The sequence below is a fragment of the Larus michahellis genome, chromosome 4 (assembly GCF_964199755.1).
Source record: "Larus michahellis chromosome 4, bLarMic1.1, whole genome shotgun sequence".
Lineage (NCBI taxonomy): Eukaryota > Metazoa > Chordata > Aves > Charadriiformes > Laridae > Larus > Larus michahellis.
Genome location: NC_133899.1, coordinates 30,118,698 through 30,136,999, shown reverse-complemented (window position 1 = coordinate 30,136,999; position 18,302 = coordinate 30,118,698). Strand labels below are relative to the sequence as shown.

Below are 18,302 nucleotides of genomic sequence, written 5' to 3'. Positions count from 1 at the left end.
ATAAGTCAGACACTTTCCAGGATATACCTGTTGGTGATGGGTCGGTATCCAGAAAGCCAAAACCAGGGGGCTGGTTATGGAAAAAATGTGTATCTTCTTGTAAGAACAGGTAAACACTGGGGACAAGTTAATTGGATCCTATGTATCATTTCATCATCATAAGCTTACTATTCGCTTTGTAATTCTCTAACAAGGTGAAACGATACTTTCAAGAATAGTCACAGGGCCGTATCCTTTCGAACAGTCTTTCAGCCTCTGCTGCCGTGTATGCCTATGTTCACTTACTTTGAAAAAGCTCTTTCCTTACCCGAGGGTATGTGGATGGTGGCAAACTGCAGAGTTTTTTCCAGCAAATTTGCTTTCCTTCATACACATTTTTCTCTGGAGTTTTTCCCACCCTTATTCCTTCAGACATATTGATCTCCATAGACTTACTTCATCCTAGTTTAAGATCTGTTTTCTTTTAAGCCAGCTACATGTCTGGGAAATATACAGTCTGGTGTTCCAAGAGGGCAGAGGGAGGTATTTCTAGAAATAGCAAGATGACAAATAAATAGAGAGAAATTCTGGTCTTGGCTACCTTACTATAAACTCAGCCCATAGATGTTTTTTTTTTCACAACTGAAGTTTCCCATCTGTCAATGGGCGGATATAAATCCCAGCAGACATTGAAGAGACATCTGGAGTGTATCCATTGCACTCCCAGTGTCAGTGATCATCACCCAGTTACCATACATTTTTGCTGAGCTAAGGGAATTTGTCATTTTTCCTCCAAATGGGTGACTGCAAAAATTGTGATATATCTAACGTCCTCTTCTACAGCTACTATGAGTCTCTGATACCAAGACCCCTACTTAACGCTTGTGTTTCCATAGCTAAAGGTTTAATGAGCTTATGAATGAGGCATTTTATAAACTAATAGGGTGGGTGCTGAGGGATGGGATTGCTGCCGTCCTGCAGAGAAGGCTCTGACGTCTGCGACAAGACCATGGGCGACGGAGGGACCGGGAACCTTCAGCAGCTCAGGATGCTGAACAAGGGAATTTGAACCTCTTGGGAATCAAAATGAGGGGAGAGGATTTTCTATGGAACCCAAAATGCCTATTTTCAAATTAAATTTGAATGGGTTCCCCAGCTCTACAAGGTGGCTGCAAAAACTCCAACCTAAGTTTCCATAAGTGAGAGAGAGAGAGATTTTCCGTCCTCTCACATCTGGTTGCAGACGAGGTGCCCAGACAAGGGACCCAGCTACATTTTTTCTACCCCAGGAATGACTATTGTACAGCATGAATGCCAAGATCTAGGTTCCTTCTGGGCTTTGCATGTTTTCTTAAGTTAGTGTTTATCTTGCCTGACCTGCCCTGACTTTCTGGTTCCTGTTACTGTTTTTTCTTATTGTTGCTGGTGAACTCTGGCCCTCACTGGGGTTATGGTGGAGTTGCCTTTCTCTGAGCAGGTATATGGGAGATTTTTCAATACTGGAGTGGTCCTGCCCCGTGCCGAGATGGCATCTGTATTCCTCTGCTGATCAATCTCTTTTTCTTCTGTATATACTATTAAAAAACATAAAGAGAAGTAAAGCTGATTTACCAGCCCCCATAATTAACAGGGGTTGCATCTGTGAAATGGTGAGTGGCATCAGGACTTTGCTTTAGGCAATTAGGCATTAGGTCTTTGCTTAGCAACAGGCATCTGTGCAAATGATTTGGAGGAAAATTCCCTGAAGTGGAAACTACAGGCACTTCCCTAACTGCTTATATAAATTAATATAGCAAAGTAAAAAAAGTCAAGGAAAAAAAATTGGGAAATATAATCCCCAAACATATGGCTTCTGTGTAATCTAATAAGTCTTTTTTTTTGACAAACACAAATCACACAATTATTTATACATGAACATTTCCTTGCATCTCCTGCAAATATATAAGGGGAAAACTGATACTTCCTTCTTGAGAAATTATCTGTTTTATGACATAAGTATCTTCAGGCTGATTTCCTGGGAGCTTAGCACTTTGCATAGAAATGCATTAAGGAAATTATCTGCTTCATTCACTTACTTTATTCATCTACTTGTTGTCCTTTTATTGTACGCCATTCATTCCTTTACTTCAAGGGTTTCCTGACTTAGATTTGCTTGGCCTCAGCTCTGTGAGTCTTCCAAAACCAGATGAACCCGGCAGTTTGTGTGAGCACAGCTAACCTTGAGAACGATTGCCTAAAAATCTATTATTTCCTGCATTTTCAATATCAAAATGTATTTACTGTGATTTCCTCATGCTGAGGATCATCAGACTAAAAGCTACATATTATGGCAATAGGCACAAATATTTACAGCTGATACAGACTATTTCTAATTTTAGGCATCCACACCCACCACGCTCACTGGGAAATGAAACCAATCTCTTTCAGGTTACGCCTGCAGATCTTCTAAGGAAGAAAATCCATTAGGCACCGTCGGTAGTGCCTTCTCATTACCTCTGATGACTCTGTTTTCATTCTTGCCTGACAGCTCACAGCAGGAGCACATTAAAAAGGGCTGCCCATATAGGAAATCTGAAATTCAGTGGTTCTCAGACACCTCAAATGAACTTCCTTAGGTCAGGTGTAACTCATACTAAGACAGGATTTTGAACCCTCTGTTGAGAAGCTCCTGGGAAGGACAGAATGTTTTAGCTTCTGGCTGATGGAATGCATCCTTTCTATCAAATAGCAGTGGCTTGGTTTGTTAACGTGACAGATAATTGAAATGCAACTATATGGGGGGAAACCTCAAAGTGGCCTGACAGTAAATGATCTCAGAAGCTGCAATATAGGTTGAATTTAAAACTGAAACTGGTTGCACACGACCTAATTTCCCTAACCACAATGGTGCCCTTCCTAACTTAATATGGCGTGAGCTCCCAATCAGGTCTTTTACTGTATATTTCCTGCATAATCTACAAGCATCATCACTAGAATGCGGCCACAGACACCTCCCCCCATGTCCACTGGGCATCACAGATGAAGTCCTTGTCCCAGTGTCACTGACTTTGGGGACCACTCACCGGAGCAAGACTGTGTCTGGCTGAGGGAAGATGTACTTTGAAAACCTTTGAGAGTGCTTGGGCTAACTGCCGCCTTCTGGAAATCAAACCTATGTGGCCTTATTAATTAGAAATGTGGATTTGTTAGACAGTAATGTGATAACAAAAGTCATCAAAGGAGAAGAGGAGAAAAAAACACTCTGCAGGTAGCCTGCACCAGCAAGATTAAAGACACAATGAGTCACACAGTTCAAAGGCTTTTCTCTTCTCCTAAGCGCTTGCCTGGTTCTGCCACTAGGTTTGCCAAGGCTTTCAATGATTGCCAACCTCTCCCTGCAACCGTTGCAGCTCTTCGTATTGATAGAACCTAAAACCACACCTGAACTCATGGTATCTGAGGCATTTTCCTTAGAAATTTTTGTCTTTGTTGTGCAAACATTTCTTTTAGAGGAAGTGGGAGTAAGACTGCCCTCGGATAATAATGATTACAATACCGTAACTGTAAAATGCATAATAGCAGTCACCAACTAGAACTGGCCAGGAGGATGATAATTCAGCTTTGTGACAACTTCTGAGGTTTTACAATTTGTTTTCATTTTACAAAGGAATGAAAACAAAACCTTCAGATATTATGTTTCCAATTTAGGTCTTTCTTGCTGCACTGTCAGAAATAACCAGAGGGCCCTGGACCTCAAGAATTTGTCCTTCCAAGTATTTAAAAAATGCTTCAGCTTTCATGAATCAGCATTTTCTCCTGGTGGGATAGTTCATCAAAAATGCCCCGGCCAGAACTTTTGCTAACCCCAAAAGTTCAGAATCATGAGTCATATCCCCCAAAACATAGCTGTTACAAATGACTCGTTTTATGACTTATGGATTGTTTCTGGACTGTCTTCTCTTAAACATACCTTTTCCCTCCATCCTCTGAGGATGTACATTTCTTTCCCACCCTCTTCCAGTTCTTCTTTCCTATTTTCTTGGGCTTTTTTTTGTTTGTCATGCAGCTCCATGGCTCTTTTGACTTTCCCTAGCTTACGCACAAGAAGCAAAGCTGAGATAATGTCTTTATGGTATGCTGCGGCAGGGATTTGCCAGGAAAGAGGTGGCTGCTGGATGGTCTCTGCAATGGATAGTGGTTACTGCAGGGTGGTCCCACTGCTCTCCTGGAAAGCCCTGTCTGGCTGCTCCTTGGTTTTCAGTCATCTCGGATGGCATTTTCTGTTGGGAAGAGCTGACATCTGTCAGAAGGCAAGAACATCTGCTCTCATGCCCTGGCTGGCTGCAGCCCTCGCCAGCTCGGCAGCACTTGAGGAAATCAGAAGAAACACACGGTAATAATTATCACTTGGCCTGTGGGGCAGCCGCTATGTGTGCAATGTCTGTGGTTTGGTTTTGGACCCAGCTGGCTCCGAGATGGCTCTGCAGGACCCATATCTAGTTCTGCCCAGCTCCATGTCCCATGCTGTACCCAGGCATGCTTTGGAAAGACAAACTGTCTTTCTTTTTCTCTAACATTTCAGGTGGGAAGACTCACCTGAAGCCATGTGGAAAACAAACACCAAGAAAAGGAAATGTGGCTATTCATTCTGAATGATAGAGGGAACTGCAGAAAGGGGATTAAGACCTGGAAGGACTTACTGTGATGGAAGGTACAAGGTGCTCTCTGATCAGCTGGTCTTTGTATGAATCGTCTCCTGCACCTCACCATGAGGTACTGTGAATGCACTTTGCCAGGGACAAGGTTCCCCTGTGTCCTCAGGAGTTTCCACCCTGTTGGGCATAGTCTCAAAATACTGTTTTCCTTGCAAAATTGTTGTGTTTTTTTTTTAATCACTCACATTCATACATAAATAGAGGGCAGGGGGAAAGAAACCCAGGAGGATTACCACATGGAGACAACACAAGCTATTCCTGTTCCACCATTTTCTTAGCAAATGTTAATTCAGCTCGGGGACCGCATTCTGCATTTGTACTCCCTGTTGCTTCTTCCTTCCTTGGAAGCTTCAGGAGGAACTTATGGTGTTGCTACAAGCAGCTCTTTACAGGAAAAGAAATAAATTGGGCAATATGCTTCAAATAATGGAAGAATGAATTATTTCACCATTTTAGCAGTTTCCCAGGAGGGAGAGTAGAGGGACAAAATGCACTTAACACTCTGAAATATTAAAATAACAAGAACCACAGCAACCTCACCCCTCTGGACTTGAACCAAACTGAATGGTTTAGGTAAATTCCCAGCAGATCTCCATGTGGCACAGTCCATCAGAGAATATTGCTAAGCATGGCAAGGGAAATTCTCCGTATTAATGATATCATGAACTGGCTCAGCTAATTTGGAGTTCTTCTGTAAGGCCTGGTTTCTGGCAGATCAGCTGAATATTTTTTGGAATATGAAGTCCTCTTTTAATGTTGAGTTTGGTCCTGTTTTCATGGACGGTATTCCTGCAAAATTACTTTCTTAAAGCTATATTTCACATATATTTTTTTTCATGAAAGATGTTACTCCCTTGTATTCCTGGAACAGGCTTAAAATATTCCAAGCAGTAACTAGAAGGCAATGAGATGAAGGGAGTTGTACAGCTTTTTGAGATTTACTGGTTACATAGACAGAGCAAAGCAAAGCAGCACTGTAAAGGTAAAGGGTCTTTCTGAGAGCTTACATAAGAGCATATAAATGCCCTTCTAGATTCTATTCATGCTTTTTCTGAAAATTTTAATGGCAATTTTTCAGAAAGCAAAAACGGGATTAAACAAGAAAGAAACTACAAGCAATTCTATAGTATCCTTTGTATTTTGGTACAGCTGAAATGGTCTATGCAGAGTTGTATCTAACCGAAAATAATGATGCAATTACAAAATACTTCTAGAGAGTATTTTGTAATCTATATGTAGATAGACCCTGAGCCCTCGATGTAGACCCTGAGGCCTTGGGTTTGTGTGCCCATGTGGAGCCATCTGGGAAGTGGGATCACACAACCCAACCTGGCAAAGCAGCATTGTTGTCCAAGCTTGAAGGGACAACACAAGTCCTGGGCATCGCTTCCGTAAGCCACTGCTTGATATATATAGCATAAGACAGATGGTCTCGGGAGGCATCTTCAGTGTGAGTTTGTTCCAGAGCTGAGATTCCCTGGTGGAAACACCTCACCTTTTAAATGAAAAATCATGTCTCTGCATTTCTGCTGCTCATGGACAGGGTCTCATGCAACTGGGCCCCCAAAACTAGAAAAAGACATTGATCGTACGCCTAGTTATTGGAGAAAAACATGCCAAGGTAAGCTAACCAGTTCTGAAACGGAGCTGGGGACATTGCTCAGAAACCAAGAGTGTCCGAGATGGGGAGGGTCTGGCCTTTGAGGACAGAGCTGCTCACAACAGCTTGATGGCTGCCTGCTCTGGAGCTGGAGCAAGAGACAGTTTGTGAACTTAAAACACATTTTCCAACCTTATGGGATTTTCCTTATGGTCTGTTCTCAGCAAAGCAGCATTATTATTGTAAATAGATGCTCTTTTTGTCCCATCTCCTGGGGGATAAAAAATAATGTTATGTTTGAACATGTATGTTTTCCCACTCATTGCTGAAGTTGTTCTTTTCCTTAAAGTCTGCAGAAAGCCGAGCACTAGCAGATGCTGTTAATATCATTACTTTAAAGTTATAGCTGGATGTCTGTGCCAGAGAGTCTTTAATAAGAGACGTGGCCTCTGTCCCCTCAGAATTGCAGGGGTTGGAAAGTAGTTTTAGTGAGTCATCTCAGGCATCCTCCTGCACTGTGGCAGGACCTTTCTGTCCAGCCCCTCTGCGCAGCCCTCTTTAACTCTTTCAGATGCCTAAGTTCTGGCTCCTGTGCTCATCACTGGGACTGCTATTTCCATGATATGCTTACATACTGTCTGAACCAGGAGTGAGGATCCTGTACAGCGCTGTGCTGCTCTTCCCCTCCTGCTCCCAAGCCATCACCCTCCTGAGTGTGCCTCCTGTGCCACTGTGCTTGGGAATATTTTTACAGCTGTCCACCTCCCTCCTTGGGGAGATTTTTTTTCTTTTTTTTTTTGTCCCCAGTGCTTCTCCTGTCAGTGAATGGTTTTTCCATCCTCCTCTTCCCCTGAGGATGGTTGGCGCATTTCATATTTATGGATTCATTGCTGTGCCAGACCCTGAGGCAGAAAGGCAACCCTAGGGCAACCCCACTGCTAGATTTGCTGGTGCACTGGACCCACAGTAAGTCTGGGGAACTGTGCTAGCTGAAATACCAAGCTCTCATGGTCTTTCATGCCTTCCCCTTCCTGGGGATCCCGAATATACCACTTTGGCTGCGGGGACTAGCTGGGGACACCACTGGGATGGTGCAAGTGCCGCAGGATGCAGATGGCACTGTGTACCCCAGGGCCCTTCTGAGCCATCTTGACTAGTCTCATACGATGACTTTCCATGTCCACATTAGCATCTGTTTAATAAGAGGGCTTTGGTTTTAGTCATAAATCTATGAATATGTCTGCTACAGAACAAATACTAAGGAATAGCCATCGTTGCATAATGAGATCTGCATCCATTTTAGCCAAAGGTGGTAGCAACCACACGGTTGGATTCTTTCACTGGGTCCTACTTCATGCTACGCTCACCTGGCTGTGTCCTCACTGATGAAACCTGGTGGATGGTACTTGGGATTGCAGTAAGGTGTAATGATTCATTCTCAGATCTGGGAGAGCTTTCCTGTCGACCTGGGCACATGGGAAAGTCATTGGCTGATAAACGGCATTTGAGCATTTTAGCACATGTAGAAGTTGCATGTAAAGGTCTAGTCCCTGCATTCAGCCACAGCTGCTGGTAGCATGGTTTGTGTTGGGTGAGAGATTTCTGAGTTTGAATGTGAATAATGCTTGGCTGTAAATAGGGTAAATTCACATTATTTTTTTTAGCTTTTAATTATTAGACATTATTTTCAAATGCATTTTCCCTGATCTTATTTAGGGAAAAAAAGAGAGATGAATACCAGTTTGTAAATCCAGTCTAGAGTTCATTCATTCATAGCTTCTTGGGATAAAACTTGGGGTGACAATTCATAAAGCTTTCATTCTTCAGTAACTTACTCCTTGGCTTAGCTGGAAAATCCATAGCTTGGGATACAAGAACAATATACCTGACAGGAGACTGCTGAGTGATCACTCTTAAAAGCAGACTAGAAATATAGTAATTTGGATTTTTTTATTGCAAAGATAAAATAATAATTTGACAGGAGATGTCATTACTGTTTAATGACTTTGTCTGAACAGAACAATTGAAGGAAATATGTTTGCTCTTCCTCATCCCTTGCCATTTCCATGATGTCATTAGGTCTGGCCATAACAAGTGGAAAGTTAGAACACAGGAAAGGGCAAAATATACACAGTGATGCACGGTAGCAACGGTGTGTATCACTAATACAGACATCAAGGTATCAAGTTTTATGAAGAGAACAGAAAATGAGAAGGAAGTTTTACTGGAGGCCTTTTGCACTGACTTAATTAGTTAACTAAGCCATCGTAAAGGTGCCTTATTAAAACCATTGCCACATCCTGCAGAAATGAAGAAGTTTGTACATGTCTAGGAATTTTGGTTGTTTAGACTTCTTTGCTAAGTTTTTGTTTTTCTTTGCTACATGTGGAGCATCTGCTGTTGAAAAGCATCTGCCAGGCTGTCAACATGTACCTGTTCTGGCACCACCCGTAAGTGGTTTTGCCCCCCGGTGTGGATGGTTGGCCACATGTGCTAAGTCAATTATTGATTTGAAGACAGTGGATGTGATTGTTAGTTCAAGCTGTAGAGACTGTCCCTCAAGGGCCAGAGGCCACAGTTTTCGTTTTGGTTTCCTCAGCTGATGTCACCTCCTGCAATGTTACACTGATTAGAAGGGGAGGGAAAGACCAAGGTTGACTGTCTTGGAGTAGTGGAGAAGAAAAGGGTCATTTTCTCATCGCTTCCCCTGTTAACCCTTTTCGTGCTCCAGACAAATGCCGCCATGTCCCTTCTCAGCAGTCCATTGCTGCATAAGCAAAATTTGGAAATCTGTTTGCCCATCCGTGTAGCAGAAGAATCATTCCAAAAAGTCCCTTTCTACAGCACCGTCTCAGTACAAGAGTGATGGATTGGGCCAAACTCACAGCCCAGGGAGTCAAGTCTGCATCTCTGATGTGGCAGTGAGCAGATTTAAGATAATTTGCCATCCATCAGACCAAATTTAGGTCTTATCCTGGCCTCTAACAGAAGGTGGTGTCAGCTCACATTTTAATATCTCTTGCAGAAGTCTTTTTCATTAGCTTATGATAGCACTCAGTCTCCCTGATATCTGGTCCAACCTCCTTTTTTGCAAACCTTGTTAAAATTCTGTCCTCAGTAACTTCTGTACAATGATAAGTTCCTTGGGTTAATCACATACAAAGAAATATTTCTATTTAAGCCATTTGACTCTCTCATCTTTCCAACCCATTCCCTCAGGATTGTGTCTGACCTTAAAACACACCCATAATTCTACATCTGAACCACCAGTACACATTCAAATGGTCTAATTACTTGCTTAGTATTCTTTGTGTTTCCTACTGCCCTTTAAACACCACATACCTAACACGAAATAGTAGCCAGAGGGGCTCAGGTGGAATTTAGGGTGGATAAGCCTGGATGAAGTAACATGGTTGCTTCATCTAGTCCTCTAATTCCTGGCACTATCCTTCCTGATGTGTGTTGTAGTTTGCTTATTCTCTAGCTCTAGTTTTTCATGTTATTCATGGTGCAGTATTGTCCCCTGCTGTGCTTGACGCACAAGGACATCTGTTGACTGCTGACACGGAATGAAGAAAGCAGTTCTCTGCATTCAGCTGCAGCAGCTTCTGGGCTGTCAGGTGTGTCCTGGGTGATCAGCAAGATGCTGGTGGGTATGGGAGGTATTGGTGCAGAGCTCTTTTGTGTCTCTTTGTAGCATAAAGCTCTTGTCGGTGTGAAATCAGACCAGGAATGGCAACAGTACAACGAGAAGCTGGATAACAGAGACAGAGGCAAAAGTAGGAAGGGGCTCAGGTGCTGCAGGCTCCTCCCCAGCCACAGCTGCATTTCAGTAGCACCGGGGGACAACAGGGGCTTTGACACCGCAGCGCTCAGAGCACTGCTGCTGAAACGATCTATCCTGAGTAAATAGGATCACAAAGCGTGCTCTCTATGGGCTTCAAGTGGATTGTGCACCCGCAGGACAATACAGGGATGTGTGTGAGGAAGACAGATATGAGCGATAGTTATCTCCAGTCTTTGAATACCATAAAACACCTTCAGAAAGAAAAGGTCTTAAGACACTTGGGGGTGTATATGATGTCTGTTTCATCTGAATGTGGAATAACCATGGTGATTAGACAAAAACCACCTTTTCTTCATAAAATCACTAGAGGAGGATCGGTGGATCTACTCTGGCTTACGTATGTGACACAGGACGCAGAATTAAACCTTTTGTGGGGAACCTAAGAATTAGTGGTTCTGTAAAATTTATCTTCAAAAAAGCCAGCCATGAAAACCTAAGGATTGCACTGCTGGGTTTCTTTTGTGTTGTACCTTGAATGTTTTACCGAGATCCCTGGTTTATTCTGGATGATACCAGGAAGGTCGGCAGAGAAGTCCTTTTAGGCCCCGAGAGGCAAAATTAACATATCAGTTCTGTGGCTGCTACTCTGAAGAGCCAGATCTTAAAAGAGTCAACGCTTTCTTGTCTCAAGGATAAAGTTCAAATCTGTGCGATCAAAATTGGATGAACATTAAAAGGAAAAAAAAAAAACACTGCAAACATACATGCAAATAAACATCAGAGCTCTCTTTCAGTGCTATTTATAGCTCTTTCAGTTTAATGACCCCAAACATTGCATGAAGGGTTTCTCTAATGTGCTACCAAGACTGTTTATAGGAGACAACTGTCTCAAGAATGTGGTAGTGTGAAGACTCCCACGGCAGCACCCATGCAGAAATTGCAAATCTCCTTGGGTAGTCCCTTCCTGTCTAATAAAGTTTCAACAGGGGAAAAAAATGACGGTATGTGATTTAAGTCATTGCTTACACATGATGGCAAGCAGAGATGGGTCAAAACCAGTGTGCATTAGGAATCAATTAAACGTAACTAGCACATCAAAATGTGTGGACAGCTGTGCTCTAGTGTCTGTAGCTGGAGAAATTTGGGATGTTACGGCTCCTGTCTGGTTTCTGCCATGTCTTGGCTGCTGTTTCCTCCCCCATGGGGAGAGCCTGCAAGGCAAAGCTCCTTGGTGTGCGGCCTGTCAACGGTGTCAAGGTGGTCCCGGTCTCCTTTGGGTGCTCCTGCCTGCCCCAGGACTGAGAGTGGCCAGCCATGGGCAGCCCCACAATCAGTGGCAGCCCACTTTCAACCACTCTTTTTTGTGGGAGGACACAAGGAACAGGGATTTGAGTCACTCCTGTGGCGTACAGGCAGGATATAATAGTTGTATCGATTTGCACAGATACAAGCTGACTGTTCTGGGCAAGGGCAGCAGTACAAAGGGCTACAAAGATGATTAAGGGCACTAGAACATCTCTCTTATGAAGAAAGGCTGAGGTACTTGGGTCTTTTCAGTCTGGAAAAAAGAAGACTGAGGGGGGATCTTATCAACGCTTATAACTACTTAAAGGGTGGGTGTCAGGAGGATGGGGCCAGGCTCTTTTCAGTGGTGCCCGGGGACAGGACAAGAGGTAACGGGCACAAACTTGAGCATAGGAAGTTCCACCTAAACATGAGGCGGAACTTCTTTACTTTGAGCATGTCAGAGCACTGGCACAGGCTGCCCAGAGACGTGGTGGAGTCTCCGACTCTGGAGACATTCAAAACCCACCTGGACGCATTCCTGTGCAACCTGCTCTGGGTGACCCTGCTCTGGTGGGGGAGTTGGACTAGGTGATCTCCAGAGGTTCTTTCCAACCCCTACCATTCTGTGATTCTGTGATACCGCTCCTATGCTAATAAAAGTACCAGAGCAGAAGACTCTCCTTTCCTGCATGGTTTGCCTGGACAGAATGGTTGGGATCACTTCTCTTGAGACTGGTGAGCGTTCCAGCCCACTTCAGTGCAAAGTCAGACAGATTAGATTGAATCATCATTAAAGAACAAAAAATGTGTCTCCTAACAGTAATTAATGGCGGTCGTCTTCTGTATTCCTTTTAATTTACAGAACTGCAGTCATGGCTGAACTATTCTGTATGCTATTCATTAGCTGATCACATGCCACTGCTAATTTTTTTCAAATGGATTCACTATTTATAAATGTTCACCAGTTTGTGCCGACACATGAGAGGAGGGAGGGACATATTTACGCCATCTACTTTATATCTTTAGTGCAGATGCTTTGCAGCTCTCCTGGAGGGATTGGCCTCTCTTGTTTACCAAAGATGCAACTTTGGCTCCTAAAGCTATTTGTATGACATTCATCCATGTTCTATGCTTGAACTAGACAGTTAAAGACTCACCACCCTCTTCTCCTTAGACTTCAACCATCCAATGAGTCCATTCACCTTTGTACAGTGGCCCAAGTTAGTTGCATAGCATTGGTACTGCTCCTACATCATTGAGTTTTTTTACATTAAAAAAATGCACTTTTAGAACAGAATAGAATAGAATAGTTCCAGTTTGAAGGGACCTACAGCGATCTTATCTTCTAGTCCAACTGTCTGACCACTTCAGGGCTGACAAAAAGTTAAAACATGTTATTAAGGGCATTGTTCAAATACCTCTTAAACACTGAGAGGCCTGGGGCATCAACCACCACTCTAGGAAGGCTGAATGTAAATTTTAGGGTGAATAAATTTCATGCTAAAAATTTCTGGGTTTTTAGGGTTCATGAATATCAAATGGGATGCTCTGTGGCTGCCTAAGTAACAAATATCACACATCTCCCTTTTGTAATTCACAGAGCAAGCTAGTTAATTTTTGTAGTATTAAACCAACTCTGCTAGTAGTTGAATTGAATTTTTTTGTCGGTACAACCTCAGCCCTAATTAAACATCTATAACCTCACATAGCTAGACACAATACAAGTCACCCTGGCTGAGAGACCTTTGCTCACGGAAAATCAGCATTTGATGTTCAAAAGTCGGAATGGAACCAGCATGTTAAAGCATCTACTCACTATCCAAACAGTCCCTATTGTTACAGTTATTGCCAGTAATATCCTGTTTGTCACTGGGATAGTGCTTTGGTTCGCCTGCCCTAGAAATAGCCATTTACCTCGTGGCTAAACCATTTCAGTGTAGGACTTGGAAATTCACCAAAGGTAAGGAAACCTACCCAGGGCACTGGCCTCCAGCAAAACCTCTTCAAAATGCCTTGAGAAAAAACCAGACTCATAAACGTCCATGCATCCAACAAAAAAAACGCCCATTTTCGCATCCAAGTAACAAATTTGTCTTCCCCGTCTGTCTGGCATTGCCTCTGACCCTACTCTACATCCATCACATCCCAGCCTTGGCAACAGGCCCTGAACAAATTCATTTTTGTGGACTGTGGGCAAAATCTGTGGCAGAATGTTACTAGTGGGGAGCTAATAACTGGTTTGGACTTTTGTACAGTGCAGCTACACACACAGTGAAACACCAACAGCCTTTCGTCCTGGACATCACCATATCTGAGTTGTAAATGCTGTGTGAGCTATCTGCAGGAAGCCTGTTCCTTCCCAGGGCAAAATCCATGTACTGCCTTTGATTTTCTTAGATGTAGGTTGGGCCCAAATTTCATAAAATGGTTTCAAGCCCTTTCATGTGAAAGGCACCGAATAAGTATCATACAGATCTAACATTGTTGGAGCTCAGACGTCTGAAATGCGGGTTGCTTCCTCTGGGCCACCCTTGTCAATATGTTCACCTGCTTCACCTGTGCCTTTGAAACCTGCCTTAGGTATGCAGCTAAAAAGATGCAATGCAGCAGGGCAAGTAAACATAGCCGGTGCTGCGGGGCTGTGAACGGTTAATGCTTTGGCCACGGCAATGGTGCATCTGGAGCTTTTCCCAATGCTGGGCTGGATAGCATCACTGTCTCCCCTGAGTCGCTGGAGTCGCAGCAGTGAGAAACTGCTCTGAGATCACCACTGGAATCCTCGATTTTTAATGCTTCACCCCCCTCCTCTTTCTCCATTAGAAAGAAGGAAATTGGTAAATGCCCTGGGACTGAAAACCAGGTTGTGACCCGGTGAGGCAAGAGGAAGCTCTTGCTAACACACCACTACTGGTAATAATGCCTGGGTGAAAAACCTTCAATGGAAAAGTACAGCTTTACAAAACATCTGCAGCAATTAATTGCTTTTGAGCATTTTCAGCACAGGAGAACCGAATCAAACGGTTTCAGCTTGTTTGGGAAAGTTGGAACAGTTGGTTTTGGCAAGGGCAAGGGTAGGGTCAGACAAACCAATTCCCCGGGGGAAATTCAAATGTGTTTTTTCAAGAGCCTCAACCATTCCTGCAGGATCTGCCTGCATGCGAGGCCTCCCTGTGTGCTGTGGTGCCTGTGGTACCACCGTGCCCATGGTACTGCTGTGCCCACGGTACCACTGTGCCATCTCTCCTCTTGGCCACGGGCTGCCATGCAGATAGATGTGGAAGGGGCTGTTGCCACAGAATATCCTAAAAATTGTGAGCCCAGGGCTAAGGTTGCCCCAGGTGAGCTCTTTTCTTTCTCAATACTCACAGTGTTTTAAATAGGTTATGTTATACTTTATGCCATGTGATATTTTTATGTTATGTGAGTGGGATTTTTTCCAGCACACTGCTCCAGAAGTCATTTCGACTGCTCAACTCTGTGTGCAGTTTTGTAGTGAAATTGGTTTAATAAATGCTGGGATTTCTCAAAAAACTGAAATGCCGCTCGACAGGGTTTCTCTCAGAATAGCATGTTAATATACAGAGCTATTTTTTCCCTTATCTTTCTGAACTTTCTCATTGAAAACATTCTTAGTTTATATTTATGTGCTATAATAGTTAAGAAGGCAAATAAGAATAGCTGGAGATATTTTAGAGGACTAAATCTTCGCATCCTGAAAATGTAGCTTGACTTAAAAGTGCATGCGTCCTGCTTTTACCTGGCACCCTAAGGAAGATTATGCAGCTACGCTCTTCATCTTCCCATCCTTCTCTCAACGCCCGCCTCCCTCTGTGACTTTTGAGCCTCCTGGCAATTTCTACCACTTCCGACAGAGACGAAACGAAGTCAAAGCAAGTCCCTGCGAGTCACCTGGCTAGGGAAGAGAAACTCGGCGTGGTGCCCCCATCGAGCGCCAGCCTGCCTGGCTGGCATCTGCGCCTACGCGTGTGCGCAGCCCCCAGGCGCACATGCGTGCCCTCACGCTCACACCAACCGCAGCCAGCCCGCAGGCCGACGCATGCGTGTTCTGGTACCAGCTACCATATGGGTTTCTCCACACGGAGGAGGTATTCACAGGGCATGGGAAAGAGTGAAGGGCAGCGGGTGCTGGGACCAGCATGTTGCTGGGAGCAAGGCTGTAAGGGATAAGCAGATCTCAGCTTATCATGGGAAAGTGGGTGCTGTTGCAATATAAGACATTAATTCACGCAGTGAGGCTTCCTTAGGGTTTTGGCTCATGGAAGTACGTATTTACACCATGAAATATTCTTATATCTTGTCTGGGTAAAAGTTTTTTTTTCTAAAATGGCTGTTTAATCTATCTGGTGGGAAGGATAGAGAAAAGAGAGCGTTGCTTGCATTAGAAGTGACGCTGCCCACTCTTGTGGAGGAAAAGGTCTTCACATTTCCATGGTTCAGATTCTGCAATTACACAGCTTTCTTGTTTGGCCAGTTCATCTGCTAAACCTGACACGAAGCCAGAATGAAAACAGAGATTTTCCCATTACAGAATACCAAATCTATGATAAGCCACGCCATGAAAATTCAGTTTTAAAGGAGGTGGGGAGAGAATGAGGGAAACTCCAACTGCTGCTGCAGGATAAGCAAGGAGTTTTGCAGTGCTTTTACAATCTGTTTTTCAGGGATCTCATAAACAACAATAACCACCGTAAGCCAAAGGAGCAGTGAGAGAAGAAAAGCAGCAGAATTTTGGCATATGAAAATTTAAGCAGATGTTTGAGCAACAGTTTTAGCCTATCACACCATTTGCATGATAACTTTAGATACAGGTGGATAAAGTAAGCAATTGCTACAGAAAGAGACCCGTGAATATTGGACTTAATCTGTGGGTCTGTTTTGCACAGTGCTGCAGTGAACACCATCAGTGATCTTCATTATATTCCCTTTTTTTCTTATACCACAAATTCCCTCACTATAAAGTACTCAAACCAATCACAAATTCTGCTTTCCCTACCATCATGTTATAGTATTAAATTCTATTCATAGATGGAGTAACAAATGTCTCTGAAAAGTTATATTCTAACAGCACTGAAAGAGACTATGCTGGTATTCTCAAAGGTTACTCCTTAAATAGGATATAAGTATTGTAATTTATGCATCATTGGCCATGAGGCACAAGATCACTGATGACATATTTTTATGTGTGTATATATATATATAGTCGTCATCATAACTGCAGTCTGCAAAGTTCAGATCTTCAGAATTTCAAAAACAAACGAAGCGCTGAATATAATCCGATGGAGGCTGAATTATATTTGTTGTCCCAAAAATCCAGTGGATTTAATTGCATCCCTACCACTGCTTATTTGCCAAAACCAAAATAAAAATCGAAAGCAAACAAAGAAGTTCTCTGAATAAATCCTGCATTGCCCCAATTGTATGAGCTGCCATCTAAGCTGCCTGGCTACCATCCAGGCCTGAATCACATTCCCGGACAAGAAGTAACCCATGCATCCCCTTTGAACCGTCCTCTCCTCTCCTTGATCTTCCCTTACCTCCCACCTGGCCCTCCTGCAGCTCTCAATTAAATTTCTTTTAAAACACTTTCTTACCTGCATAATGGTCAAACACAGTGGGCACGTACTCCTCCGGGAAGGCATCATTGGCATAACTCATCAGCAAACAGGTTTTCCCAACTGCACCATCCCCAACCACCACGCATTTTAACATCTTCTTCGTGTTATTGCTGCTCCCGTCAGTGCAGTTGTCATCTTCTTCCTTGCAGTTCATTCTTGCTGCTGTTGCCGCTGCCGCTGCTCTTGCTGCTCCCAGGACTTCCAAGTGCACATGAAGGAAAAATGAAGTGCGATTGTATTGACTTTTCCTGAGTTTGGGGGGGGGGGGGGCAGCAAATCTCAAACTCAGGAAATCATACTAATGTTTCCAGGCTGTCACAGCCGCTTCTAACAATTACCAGATCAGTCAAGAGAATCATCGAGGTGAATAAATTAAATATACAGACAGGAATATCATAAAAAAGCGATCTGTCCTTTCTCGTTCGTCCGAGTCAGGAAATCCTCATCCTGCCCCAGAGTTCTCAGTATTTATTGCGACTTAAAAAATATCAGCAGCCTGCGGCTTTGATTCGCGTCTCCCTTCCTCCAGCTTGGCTGCAGGAATCAGGGATTCCTGTTAAATCCACTCCATTTTCCATTTCATTTCTAACATGGAGGAGAGCCTGGAGGTTTTTAATGGAGTTTTTCCTTTCTTTCTCCAGCTTGCTGTGTGTCAGGAAATCATGGGTTTCCTGCTGAATTCCATATTAGGATCAGTGGGCTTGTGAGGGCTGCAAACAATGGGAGCTCTGTGTGTATTTGTACTTTGGAGGAACTCTGCCAGGATGTGGAGAAAGAAAAACACTAGAGGTCTCTCTGCAGACCGAAGTTTTTAGGCTTCCTGCTCCATCCCGCGCTCGAGCTGCTCTCCGGGCTGCCGGCACCAAGACCGGCGAGGAGGATTTTGGAGAGGCTGTGAGAAACACGGGTGTTTCTGGACCTCCATGGCCAGGCAGGGTACGAGCTGTGCCCGTGTCTCAGGGTTTTTCTGTTGTTCCCAGGCACGATCTCCTCTGGTCTTGGGACAGGTATTGTCTTACATTTGGGAGGGGAAGGTGGGAGGTGGAAAGGCAGACAGGAGGTACAGTGGGCAGGTAGAGTTTAATGTCAACTTTCTCTGTGTACCTCCAACTCCTTAAAGAACTTTGTCAGACATAATAAATAATTCACTTTTCAATTCAGGTACTCAGAAAGTATCTCTTGTATTTCCCCTCATCCACCCAAAAGAAAGAAAAAGAGGGATTTTCCCCCTCCAGTGTAAGTATATAAACACAGAGTGAGACAGAGAGAAAAAAGAGGAATTAAGCATTACAGAAATTAAAATACTAAAAATAAAAAAA

The 18,302-nt window shown here is 43.6% G+C and overlaps 1 protein-coding gene across 4 annotated transcripts in view; it reads right to left on the bottom strand.

The window, feature by feature from the left end:
• RHOJ (ras homolog family member J) overlaps positions 1-17,661 on the bottom strand; it is a 64,668-nt gene extending 47,007 nt beyond the window's left edge. For all 4 annotated transcript variants that reach the window (XR_012586608.1, XR_012586609.1, XM_074583719.1 and 1 more), the window contains exon 1: positions 16,960-17,661. Coding sequence is in view for 2 of the 4 variants with exons in the window: in XM_074583719.1 (XP_074439820.1) it covers positions 16,960-17,137 (178 nt within the window). In the remaining 2 variants the exon portion in view is untranslated. The remainder of the gene's footprint in view (positions 1-16,959) is intronic.
• Between the last annotated feature and the right edge of the window lie 641 nt (positions 17,662-18,302).